General features: G+C 35.8%; 1 protein-coding gene across 2 annotated transcripts in view; it reads left to right on the top strand.

Moving 5' to 3' along the window:
* Mkk4 (dual specificity mitogen-activated protein kinase kinase 4) overlaps positions 1 to 14,256 on the top strand; it is a 356,130-nt gene that overhangs the window by 237,489 nt on the left and 104,385 nt on the right. For both annotated transcript variants that reach the window (XM_090398396.1, XM_090398395.1), the window contains exon 7: positions 10,292 to 10,343. In XM_090398396.1, coding sequence (XP_090254522.1) covers positions 10,292 to 10,343 — 52 coding nt within the window. The remainder of the gene's footprint in view (positions 1 to 10,291; positions 10,344 to 14,256) is intronic.

The following is a 14,256-nucleotide window of genomic DNA, read 5'->3' as shown; positions in this document are numbered from 1 at the left end:
GCAGCATGAGTAGATGATATTCTCAAGTATGTAGGTATTAAAGTCTTAGTATTTATTTATTTATCGTATGGCATGTACATATGGTTAAAAAGACAATAAGATGAAATACACATGAATATAGGTAAGATACACATATGATAAATAAAAAGTAAAACATCTACATTCAGTCAAATACAAACACGAAATTTATGACTAACATCAGAGACAGAAGATTAATCACATTTTAACATTTAGGTTTTTAATCCAGTTGATTGCCTCTGGAGGATAGGTCAAAGATATCCTTAAAGTCACCTGGATATTCCGTCAGCTGACATTCCTGTACTATATGGCAAATGGTTTGGGTCTCAGCTCCACAGGGACAGTGTGGATTTGGTATCTTACCCACTTTGAAAGTAAGTCTCCACATATACCATGGCCTATACGAATCCTGATAGCTGTTGTCCATATATTCCAGGGCAGGTCAAATCCAGGTGGAAGATGGTTATGTAATTACGAACTCAGGTATTACTGCTTGGGACCACAGTACATCCCACCTACTCACTATAAGAAGATTATGGGTGGTTTGTATGGCAGGTCTTCTGGATTTTAGTCTTAGTCTATTATATAAAGCATCTGGAATAAATTCATGTATTGGGAAGTTTTGATTATTTATAATTCTTTTATATTCATGAAGCAAGGCTTCCTGTCATCACAGTTCCTGAGGAGCAATAATTGTAAAGGTGTACTCCTTATGCAATCTGTTATTAAACGCAGAGTAGAGTTAAGTTAGCATATAGTTTATTGACATAGTAACTATTGAGCCAGACAGGAGCACCAAACTCTGCTGCACTGTAAACTAGACTCATGGTGATGCACCACAGAGTTGTGACACTTGAGTCCCATACAGTACCACAGAGCTTCTGAACTATGTTATTTCTGATGCAAACTTTAGCAGGGATATTAATCATATGCTGTTTATATGACAGAGTTATTCCCATATATTTAGGTGTCGGATTAAAACAAAAATTAATGTTCTATCAGCATATATCTCTGGTGTTTGATTTACATCATCATCAAATTCCTGCCATGTACCCTCAAGGGGTGTACAGGATATGATAGTACTACATGAAAAAAATTACATCATTATTAATTTCCTATCTACAATTTTCCTCCAAATCAGTCTGTTACTTGTCAAGAATCCAACATTATCAGATCTTATATTTCTATCGTCTAAGGCACTTTGTACGGTATCAATCCACCTATACCTTGGTCTTCCTCTGGGTCGTTTTGCTGCCTACCTGGCAGAGAACACTTGTTTTGCTAATCTTTCCTCGCCCATTCTGTTTAAGTGACCATACCACCAGAGATTAGCTCTGCTAACGCATTCCTGGATGCTGACAATGTCAAGTTCTTTCCTAATATCCCCGTTTTTAATATGATATTGCCATTGATGCCATCTGTTCACGCCTATAATCTTTCTCAGGACTCTCATATCTGTGGTCTCTAGTCTTTGGTCAAGTGTTTTACTTCTGACCCAGCTCTCAGATCCATAAGTTAAAACTGGTTTGAACACTGTCTTGTATACAGCTAATTTAGTGTTCCGACTAATTTCTCTCTTATTCCATATGAATTTATTCAGTTGACTTCCCACCATACCAGCTTTGCTGATTCTGTTGTCTATTTCTATATTTAATTTACCATCTTCAGTAAAAATTGTGCCTAAATAGCTGAAATGTTTTACTTGTTCCACAGGTTTTCCATTCACAACACAGTTGACATTTTCAATGATTCTGCCTATTTTCATTGTCTTTGTCTTTTTATTGCTGACCTTCATACCATATCTATTATAACAACTATTCAATTTAGTCAGAGAATCTTGCAGACTTGTAGCAGATTTATTTAGAAGTATAACATCATCTGCATAAAGCAAAGAGCTGACATTAACATCTCCAATTTTGATATCATGTTTAATACCACTTTCCTTCATAATATGATCCATATAGATAATGAATGACAGAGGGGATAATGTACATCCTTGTCTTACACCAGATTTAACATTAAACCATCTTCCTGTACTTCCTTCAATTCTAACTGCTGACTTACAACTCAAATAAAGACTAAGTATTGCTTGATATAATGCCCCCATCGACACCATATAACTGCAGCGTATTGAATAGCTTCTCTCTTGGCACCTTGTCATATGCCTTTTCCAGATCGACAAAACTTAAATACAGATCTTTGTTATATTCCCATGCTTTCTCGACTATTTGTCGTAAAGAGAAGATCTGATCCTGACAGCTTCTATTTGGCCTAAATCCAGCTTGTTCTTCACCAAGCTTTTCTTCCACAATTCTTCTCAACCGTTTCTCAAGTATACTTGCATAGATCTTGCCAGGAACACCCAGTAGGGAAATACCTCTGTAATTCTCACATGCAGTTTTATTTCCCTTTTTATATATGGGTACTATGAGAGCTCTACTCCAATCATCGGGAATTCGTCCCTCTGTCCAGGCTTTCTGAACTATGCAGTGCAGCCACTGTGACTTATACCACCATACTTCAGCATTTCTGGTCGAATATCATCTACTCCTGCTGCCTTTCCACATTTCAAGCCTTTGATGGCTTTTTCTACTTCAAGTATGGATATGTATTCCTGATTGCAAGCCAGTGTTTTTTACCACTGTGCTGTCATCACTGCTTGTTTCATTTAGCAGTTTTTCAAAGTAATTACTCCATACTTCAAGGATATCTTTTTCTCCTGTTTTCATGTCACCTTTATCATCTGTAATTCCTTTTACAGCACTCTTTCCTCCATTCTTAAGCTTCTTCAACAACCTCCAGAATATTTTGCCACCTTCTTGATATTTATTTTCTATATTCTTGCCAAAGTCCTCCCATGACGTTTTTAGCTAGTTTTACACAGTGTTTAGCATTCTTGCATTTGTCTCTATATTCTCTAAGAGCACAAGCTGACTTATTTGACAGGAACTTTTGGTATGCTTTCTTCTTTTCCTTCACTGCCTCTTTAACTTCCTGTGTCCACCAGGGAGTTCTGATTTTTTTATCCTTACAGACAACCTCACCACATGCCTCTCTGGCAGAATCTTACCTACTTTGATTTACAAATCTGTTATTTAGGTGAAAGCAAGAACATTCGGGTTTACCAGAATTTGCTGTTAATCTCCATTTTTTATAGATATAGACAGCAGATCATTTGTCAATATTTCTTCAGATCTTTTTATAGACTTGTTGCTGATTGCCAAAGCTAGATCATCTGCACAAGCAAACTTCTTGCTGGCTTCAGGAATATCTGTGATGTAAAGGCTAAAAAGCAGTGGTGCAAGCTCCGAGCCGAGGTAATCTATTATTAAGCATTCTCTGTTTACTGATGCTTCCTCCAGTGATTACCCTGAAATATCAATCACATAGCAACTTGTTTTGGAAATGACCCAATATTTTAAATGGGATCACCTTATGAAATTTATGTATGAGACCCTCCCTCCAAACAGTATCGTAAGCCTCTGTTACGTCAATAAAGACTGTAGTAGTCTTCATGCGTCTTTGAAATCCTGCTTCAATGTAAGTTGTTAAGCTGAGAACTTGATCTGTGCAGCTGAGATCTCTTCTGAACCCTGCTTTTTCTATTGGAACACATTCCAAAATTTTCTCACTGATCCTATTCGATATTAGTCTCTCCAACAATTTGTAGATTGCACTTAAAAGGGCTATGGGGCGATAGCTTTCAGTTGTGTCTGCTGGCTTAACTGGTTTTAACACATCAATGATTTTTGTCCTTTTAAATTCTTTAGGAATGCAGCCACTTTCAAGTATATCATTAAAGAACTTAGCCAGCCACAGTCTTGCATAAGGTCCACAGTGTATCAGAAATTCATTATGAATATTGTCAAATCGAGGAACCTTCCCCAGTTTGATATTTTGAAATGCCGAGGATATTTCCTCTTGGGAAAAAGGCAAAGAGAATTGTTGATTCTTTTAAGTTACAGACTTCATAGCCTTTAGTTCGCATTTTACCTCTTTAGTATGTTCTTTATCTATCGGAGCTCTAGAAAGCGAAACCATATGAGAGATCTGATTTGGATTGACAAAAGGAGATTTCTTTGGTACAAGCTTTTTAAGTAGCGACCAGGCATTTCTACTAGAGTGTTTGAAATCTATGTTTTCAGTTATTTGAATCCACTTTTCCCTACGAGCAGCGTTGAGACTCTGGAGCAGTTCTTCTCAGGATCCTTACTTTCAAGGAATTCCCGATGCATGGATTTGCTTTTATATGTCCATATTCTTTTTGGTAACCTCGAGGACTGTGTATTTTTACCACCACTATAACTACTCCAGTGAACCGTTTATAGTTTTTGTAAGTTGGGGGAATTCTTCTAAGGTGTGCGTCTAGATCTGCAGTGAAGTTTTCCCAGTCAGCCCTTTGGAAATTCCATCTTGGTCTAGGAAATGATGTTATCATTGGGATTTGGGCTCCTAATTCCATAAAGATGGGACGGTGCTCGCTATTTGGAAATATGACAATTTGAAAATATGAAATTTGGAAGAAAAAAAAAGGCATATGGCAAGGTGCCAAGAGGGAAGCTATTCAAAATGTTACAGTTGTATGCCATCAATGGGGGCATTACTTAGTCTTTATTTCAGTTCTATGTCAGCAGTTAGAATTGAAGGAAGTATAGGAAGATGGTTTAATGTCAAATCTGGTTTCAGACAAGAATGTACATTATCCTCTGTGTTGTTCATTGTCTATATGGATCACATTATGAAGGATAGTGGTATTAAATCTGATATCAAAATTGGAGATGTTAATGTCAGCTCTTTACTTTATGCAGATGATGTTATACATCTAAATAAATCCATTTCAAGTCTGCAAGATTCCTTGACTAAATTGAATAACTGTAGTAATAAATTTGGTATGAAAATGAGCAATTACAAAACAATGACAATGAAAATAGGCAGAAACATTGAAAATATCAACTCCATCATGAATGAAGAACCTATGGAACTAGTAAAACCTTTCATCTACTTAGGCACAATATTTAGCGAAGATGGTAAATTAAATATGGAAATAGACAACAGATTCAACAAAGCTGGTATGGTAGGAAGTCAACTGAGTAAATTCATATGAAATAAGAGAGAAATTAGTCAAAACACTAAATGAATTGTATACAAGACTGTTCAAACCAATTTTTGCTTATTGATCTGAGAGCTGGGTTAGAAATAAAACACTTGACCAAAGATTAGAGCCCACAGATTTGAGAAAGATTAGGGGCATGAGCAGATGGCATCAGTGGCAATATCATATTAAAAACAAGGATATTGGGAAAGAACTTGGCATTGTTAGTGTCCAGGAATGTGTTAGTAAAGCTAATGTCAGGTGGCATGGTCACTTGAACAGAGTTGGAAAGAAAAGATTAGCAAAACAAGTGTTCTTTGCCAGGTTGGCAGGAAAAAGAGAAAGACCAAAATATACATAGATTGATACAGTAAAAAGTGCCTTAGAAGATAGAAATATAAGATCTGGTAATGTTGGAGACTTGACAGGTAACAGATTGATTTGGAGGAAAATTGTAGATAGGAAGTTAATGGTAATATAAGTTTTTCATGTAGTACTATCATATCCTGTACATCCCTTGAGGGTACATGTCAGGAATTTGATGCTGATGATGATGATGACGGTCTCTAATCTTTGATCAGTTGCTTTATTTCTAACACAATTCTGATACATAACTTAAAATTGTTTAAACACTGTCTTGTTACCTCTAGTCTTGTGTTTAGGTTAATTTCTCTCTTATTTCATATAAATTTATTCTGCTGGCTTTCCACCATAACAGCTTTGGTTATTATGTTGTCCATTTCCAGATTTAATTTGTCATATTGACTAAAAAGTTCTCTTAAATAGCTGAAATATTTTCTTACTCTCTGTTTTCTCTGTTGAGAACTATTTTATTCTAATTGTCTGTACTTTGCATTCCCCATTGAGAATGCAGCTGATATTTTCATTCTTGCCTATTTTCATAGTTTTGGTCTTTTTATTGCTGATTTTCATTCCAAATTTGTTAATTATATGATTTAGTTAGAGAATCCTTAAAATTTGTACTGGATGTACAAATTTAGGAGTACAATATCACTTGCATGCACAACAAGCTAAGTTTGATATCTCCAATTCTAATATAAAGTTTTGTGCCACTTTCTTTCATATTATTATCTATATAGGTGATGAATAAGAGTAGAGATAGTGTACATCATTCTTTTGTAGCTGATTTTATTTACATCAAACTATCTTCCTGTATTTCCTTCAGTTCTAATTGCTGACTTACATATTTGCTTTGTAGATTGTTCCATCTACCCCATACAGTTGTAGTGTTTTTGAAAAGCTATTCTCTAGGTACCTTACCATAGACCTTTCTGATTTCACGATTTGTCTTAAATCTTTGTTTGGTCCGAACCCAGCTCATTCTTCACTAGGTTTCTGAACCTCTTCTCAAGTCTGCTTGCATAAATCTTAATCCAAATGCTTATAAGAGAATTCATCTGTAATTCTCGCATTCTGCTTTATTTCCATTTTTATAGATGGGAACTATGAGAGGTTCATTCACTCCAATCATCTGGACTTCTGACCAGATTCTCTAAATTATGAAGTGTAGTCACTGCAAAGCTTACACCTCTCGTATTTGTTAATTTGTGGTCAAATAGCATCTACTCCAGCTGCCTCTCCACATTTCAGGCTTTTGATAGCTTTTTCTGTACTCCTGTTTGCTTTTCTCTTCAATATTTTCTGTTGCTGTTCTATAAAATTTCTGCTGTTAACAGATTTATTATTTGACTTCCAATGAATTAAGGACACATTAAGGGAGACCATGCATGGCTTATACCAGCTGTCATACCTTTTCTTAAACTCTTTCATACTATATGCACTTACTACTTAAACAAGCAAACTGTTTCACTCCCTTGTGGTTCTATGAGGATACAGTCTAGCTTTTAATCCCTTTCTTATCCACACATGCTGGCCTGGTTGACTGAGTGGTTAATGTACCCACTTTCCATCCAACATGCTGTGTGATCAAATCCCTCTGTAAGCATGGATGTTTGTAATTGTCTTTAGGTGGAAGACAAATTCTGTCTCCTGGTGTAAGTCCACCAACCTGCCCATTGGTGGCTTGCAAAAGTTCCATGTTTGGTTTCTAGAGCAGGTTTTCCAGACTGTGTAAAAAAAATTTTTTTTTAAGTACAAAAAAAAAAAAAAATATATATATATATATATAAAACTATATAAAAATGGGGATAAAATTTCCTAACATAATTAGACCCTATTAAACAGTAAATATAGAATGTTATATTTAGGCAATAACAATCCAGGTTAGGAAAGAATAACAATCAACACAATATGAAGAGAAACTTTGTGCTTGTGGCCTAATTCATTAATATGCAGGTCTTTTGTATATGCTGCCCATAGTTGATTGGAATTTTTATTCCGCTGAGTACAACATCATGTTATTTCACCTGCTTCATTAAATCTACACACTGTTGAATTCTGTGTTTGGCAGGTTGTTGTGTTGTCAGTTATATACTGTTGAATTCTGTGTATGGCAGTTGTTGAGTTATCAGTTTATTTGGTATGATTTTCTTTGGTGATTTGAAATGCCAGTTCTTTTTTTATGAAAATTTTTCCCCCCATAGACTTGGTATATATTTTTTGATGGGTTTCTCCAGATCAATCCATCCATCATAACAAATGTTACAAATATTGAGGATTTTGTACACTCCAGGTCGTTTAAGACATGGGTGAGGTTGTTTCATCAATCTTTGATTTTTTTTTTTTTTAGTTGTAGAAATGCAACTTTTAAGTTGTGTTGTTTTAAAACTTTCCCTATTTTATCCATAATATTTTTAATGTAAGATAAACAAAAAGCACCTTTGTAGTTGTCTTTGTTTATGCTCTGGAATATGTGATGATATATTTAACCCTGCAGAGGTCGTGGTCAAAAAATTGCAGCATACGTCACTTGTATCTAAGAGATAAATTCATTACCAGTATGTGCTAAAATACTGTAAAACTTAAAAAAAAAAAGACTGCAAATATCATACATGATGGTTTATTTGTTTTCAATTACTATCTAGAAATTATTGAACAAGAAACAAAGGGGAAAAAAACCCAACTAAACCATTACTATACTGACATCGGAGTTCGAGGTATCTCTCGGATACAATTTACTATCAAATATCACTTTCGCATTCGACTCTTATCATTCTCATCATCAGACTCAAGTAACATTCGCTGAATCTCTTCAACATCTAATGGATTATCTAATCAATATATTTTTCCAACCATTTTCAATGGTAAATACATATAAAAAAAAATTAAAAAAAAACAACTAAACCAATACTATACTGACATCAGCGTTCATGGTATCTCTCAGATACAATTTACTGTCAAATATCACAAACCTTTACATAACACGTGTTAAAACAAACGGACAGCAAAAAACAGTGCAGAATATCACTCATAACATACACACGTGCAGCTAGTCGTGACCTCCAAGCTATACGCTGAATATGTGTAAGAATATTTATATTAAACAATTTGCATATATCTATCAGATCAGCTGCGACCTCCGCAGGGTTAAGAAGCTGTTGCTAAATCTGAGGTTGTATCCATTTTTTTTGAGGATATCTTTAAGATATTTCTTTTTCTTTTTTATTATCATGACTGGATATTGTAATGGTCCTGTCTTTGAGAGTTTCTATGATCTTTTTTATGCACCAGATGGTCATGTGATGCAGCATGTAGATATTGTCCTGTATTTTTCATCAGATTTTTTTTTTTTCCTATAGACTTCAGATGAGAGATTGCCATGATTTTCTATAGATATGAGAACATTAGGAAGGAAGGAAAGAGATCTGTCTTCTCTACTTATCATGTAAATTGGACTTTCTGGTTTAATGTTGGAAAAATCATAAGCTTGGTTTCTTCCAAGCCTGGCCAAATGATAATGTGGTCATCAGCATACCTAAGATCCGGCCTCAGTTTAGTGTGATATATATTGACGACTGCTTACATGCCTCCACATACACATTTACTATGTGTGGTGAAATGGATGTGCCCATGGCTAGGCCTTCTGTCTTTTCTTAATATAGGTCTTGAAACTTGAAGAAATTGTTCTCTATACAATGTTTGAAGAGTTTGATAGTATCAGGTCAAAAAATAGCTTTTAAAATTAATATGTGTTCTCTTGTGACATCCAAACTCACCATAATGTCTGTATGATCCAGTTTAATGTCTTATTTCATTTATGTTTTTTAATATGTTAATATTTTTCCCACATGTGGAGCAGAAGAGTGCACTTATATGATGCTGGACCTTTAATCAGCATGAAAAAATCTTCATGCTGAAGTTTTGCTCTACCTTTTATTTTTCCTGTTCACTTGCCACATTGTATTGTCATGTTGCTCATTTCACCAGGAATTACACATGACACATCACTTCTAACCCTGATTCTAGACCTATTGCTCTGCTAGGCCTGTGTCTCAGGTTTAGGCTTCTATCCTCTTTCAGTTGTCCCCCCCCCCCCCTGACTCACTTCTTTCTTTGTTCTCTCCTTCTCCATTCTCTATTTGGAAAGTTTTTTATATATCATCCAAATCATGTTGTGTGCAAATTTATTTTATATGCATATTGTCACTGCTACTTAGCCTGTTTCAGAAAGATGGCACATGATATTTTTAGAGGTAAGTTGTATTCTCTTTGTGAACTAGAGAACACAGCACTCATCCCAGCCCTTTCTTTATTGTAATAATTTAGGTGTGGTATGACTCATGCACACAGCTGAATTCTTACAGAATGTGGTACTCCAGTACTCCAGAAGCTTAGTCATAATTTGTTAATAACAAACCTAAGCCCTTCTTTCAAATACTGATTAGAGCACCACTAATGCATTATCATTATAGGTTAAGAAGAATTTGATCTCTTATTAACCTATAATGATAAATGGAGGGGGGGGGGGCTTCTCATGATTTGCATTTGCCTGTAGATATTTAAATCAGATTATATTTATGTGCAGAATCCTTTAGGATTACTTACCATGATTAAATTCTATGTATGGTATTTATTTTTTGCATGCATTACCAGAAATTGAAAAATCCACTGCATAACAAACTTTTGCACTGATGATGTCATCATTGCAAAATGTTTTTGCAGAAGTAACCATTGAATAAGAACGAGACTATGTGTAAATTCTTCAGTTGAATTTTCAGCAAGCCAAAAAGATTTCTAAATGCTCTAAATTGTCTTTTTCAGACTGTTAAAGCTCTCAATTACTTAAAAGAGAAACTAAATATTATTCATCGAGGTGAGTGTAGTGCTTTTTTTTTAAAAAAAAAAAATTATTAATGACATGCATGTTGTGTACAAGGTAAAAAAAACTCACACATACTTTCAGCCTAATTAAAATACTAAAATTTAACTTTGAAATTAGAATGAAAAATTATTTATTACACATACATACCGACAGAAATTATATTCATTTTTTCTCATTCATCGTAAGGATATTTCACATGTGAAATAAATATATTCTGTACCCGTTATTTTTTTTATGCTCAGATTTATTTATTTTAATAATCTGATTATGAAATAAGCATTATTTTTAATAAAATTATTACTAAAATGAAGAGAGCAGAATGAACAAAAAGAAAGTGAAAGAATAAGTATCTTAAAGTTTCAGAAGTAATCTTTTTTGAAAATGTTTTTTATGACTTTAATGAATAATGATGCATATCATTTACTGCACTGCCCACTGCATGACACCTCTGGACTTACACCTGAGGGACATCAGGAAAATCCTGATTAATCCTGATACTCCTCCTGCTATTTCACCATTTTTGCTCAAAACTTGTTCCCCAGAATTTTCACCCATACTGTATCATATTCATTTGGCTACAGTACTTTTAAATATGATGGAAATAGTTATCAGCAACTAGCTTCTTTACTACCTGCAGACACATCAGTTAATTAGCAATCACCAATATGGGTTCTGCCATTCTTATTCTGCAGCTGATCTCTTCATTAATCCCATCTACCTTTGGACACTGGTAATGGAAAGATTTGGAGAAACCGATGTTGTTCTTTATATTTCAAAGGCACTTGATATTGTCATGCATTTGAGAGGTTCCCTGCACAAGCTACTATCTTATGACTGCCTCCTGTATTTGTGATTGGATTGCCAGCTCTCTGACTGGTCATTAATTGTGTGTCATGTTGGATAGCTTCCTCTTTTCAGATATCCCTATCAATGCTGGATTACCTCAGGATTCTGTACCCTCATCCACCCTCTTCCTCCTGTACAGCATGAACTCTCTCCCCATCTGACTTAAAATCTAATTCAGTTTTGCCTATAACAGTACTCTTCCTTATTTGATAAACCATATAATACTCAAATGATAAACACCCCATGATCTTCCACAACCAGTGACTTAACATTTTTCAAGATGAGCTTTCTCTTCTTGTGCTGACTGCATATGCACATTTATCCTAGTACATGGCCTCCTCAGCCTCTAAAAAAAGCTTCGTGTTATTTTCTGTTGAAAATATTACTTCTCTTTTGGTCAACTGCTAACATTTTATAAGTCTCAGATCTGACCAACCTTGGAATGTTCTTCCTACATTTGAGTGGTGCACCTAAAATATCCCTAAAAATTCTTGATATACAGAAGAGAGCTATCCACTTAATATGTTACTCTTCCCACACAGATTCCCTTCAGTCAGTATCCCATAGGTGCGCTGTTTCTACAGCATGTATTTTCTGTAGCTACTTTTCATGGGCACAACACCTCTGAATTGGCCACTACTATTGTTCAGTATGCTTGGATTTGAATAGTATATGGGTGTTGGCCTGGCTGTTCTAGTTCGTACATGTGCAAAAGAATGAAGGATTGGTACTGGCCAATCTTCTCATCAGATGATGGATGGAAGAAAAAGAGTCCCACCTCACCCCCATACTGTTTTTCTCACCAAATACAATCTTCAGCTGTTTAAGAAACATATCAATAGATTTCTTCTTTCTCCATAAGCATTGACTCGTGCCTGTCACTGCTGTGTTGTAGGTCTTGTGGCTTTTCATGTGTGAGTTCATCATAACAATAATAATTTGTTCTCACCTCAGGCAAGAGCAAGAAGTCTAGCCCCACTAACTAGTTAATTGGAGTTGCAGAGGAGGTTAATGAAAATGAATTAACCTCCAAAATAGCAAAATTAAAGAAGGTCATCAGAGAGACCTTCTGATGACCTTCTTTAATTTTTACAGGAATTACAAAAAGTTGCAAAGAATTTAAATGAGCATAGGGAGAAAAAGAAAATTATTCAGCAAAATAAGAAACAACAAAGCATGGAAACAGGTAAGTCAGAAAGTAATGGAAATCAGGTAAGTGATAATGTTTGTAAAATAGAAAGATGTTATTTGGTATGGGGAACTCTATAATAAAACATGCTATTGAAGAGTGAGTTTTCCTGGAGCCAAAATTAAGAATACAAAGGAAGAAGCAATTCATAAAGTAAAAAGTATAAGTTGTTGGAAGAGTGAGAAAGTGAAAATCATCAGTATTTTACCTTGATATGATAAAAATGAATTAATAAGAAGGGTTATGATGGCAATCGATTCAATGAATAGGCTATGTCAAAGGAATGGATGTGAGTTTTTAGATGTGTGGAATGAGTTTGAGGGAAGATTGGATTTGTATAACAGGGACGGCCTCCACCTGAATGCGTTTGGTATCAGGAGTCTAGAAAAACTAATAACTGGTATGAGACCTAACACAGAGTCAGAGACAATTCCAAGTTCTTTCCTAATATCCTCATTTTTAATATGATTTTGCCATTGATGCCATCTGTTCATGCCTCTAATCTTTCTCAGGACTCTCGTATCTGCGGTCTTTGGTCAAGTGTTACTTCTGATCCGGCTCTCAGATCCATAAGTTAAAACTGGTTTGAACACTGTCTTGTATACAGCTGATTTAGTGTTCCAACTAATTTTTCTCTTAATTGCAGGTGAGCAATCAAGGAACAGAGTTGTAAGAGGTGTGATGTATGGAGACTCGATGATCTGTGGTGTGCAAGATAGGATGCCAGAAGTGTGTTTGCCTGGAGGGATGATAGATAATGTGCCTATGGCAATTAAGAGGGGGGAGGGTGAAAGGATGGATGAAATGATTGTGATGGTGGGGACGAATGACTTGAGAGGCAATGTAAATCGGGTGGCGAGAGATCTGAGATTCTTGCTTGAGGTTGTGCAGAAGAAATCGCAGAGAGGAAAGATTGTGTGTGTGCGCGCGTTGCCCAGGTATGATAGTGATGAGCTGATTAGCATAATAGCCGGAACGTGTTAGAAGAGAGGATTGGAATATGTGGATGCTTGGAGGGCATTTGAGGACAGAAGGGAACTGTATGTGAGAGACTGCATGTATTTGAATGAAGAAGGACAAGGCATCTGGAGAGATTGCTGTTTTCTGAATGAGTCAGTATGTGAATGCAGAGAAACTAAAATTCCCAAGGTGGATGGTAGCAGGAATGGGGATGACATCGGGTAACAGTGAGGTTTGGAGGGGACAATGCTAGGTATAGAAGCAGTGACATTTTTATGCTTTATACTAATGCCTGGAGTATCTGAAACAAAGGAGGTGAATTGGTGGCGCTGATAGCATCAGCCTGGCCAAAGATTATTGGGATCTCTGAGACGTGGTTGACGGAGGATGATATAATAACAGGAATTGAAGTAGCAGGGTACAGCATTTTTTGGCAGGATAGAAAAGGAAAATGTGGTGTTGGAGTATTGCTTATGATAAGTGATGACTTATGTCCTCTAAGAGTGGAGAGTTTGGAGGGCAGTAGTACTAATGGTTTTGAATGCATATGGTGTGAGGTAGATGTGGCCAAGGCAGGATATTTAGTGCTGCAAACCAAGGGGTGGAGAGAAGGAGATGTTTAGGCAGTTGAACTTGGCAACTGCAAGAAGAATGATTGTTATGGGAGATTTTAACTAAAGCAGTATAAGCTTGGAAGAGGAAAATGCATGTAGCAATAAGGGAATGTAATTTTTAGAATTCTTAAGGGACAAATGTCTTAGGCAACATGTAGTAGAGGGAACAAGACGTTCAAGAGCTTTGGATTTGGTCATAGCATCAGAAGGGCTGATAATAAGTGAAATGACACGCCCTCCCCCACCAGTTGGAGAGTGTGACCATGCGGTTTTAACTTGGAAGATGAATAGACAT

Source organism: Typopeltis vanoorti, chromosome 9 (assembly GCF_054136105.1).
Source record: "Typopeltis vanoorti isolate ZY-2024b chromosome 9, IOZ_Tvanoo_1.0, whole genome shotgun sequence".
NCBI classification, from domain to species: domain Eukaryota; kingdom Metazoa; phylum Arthropoda; class Arachnida; order Uropygi; family Thelyphonidae; genus Typopeltis; species Typopeltis vanoorti.
This window is presented reverse-complemented; position numbering and strand designations above follow the sequence as displayed.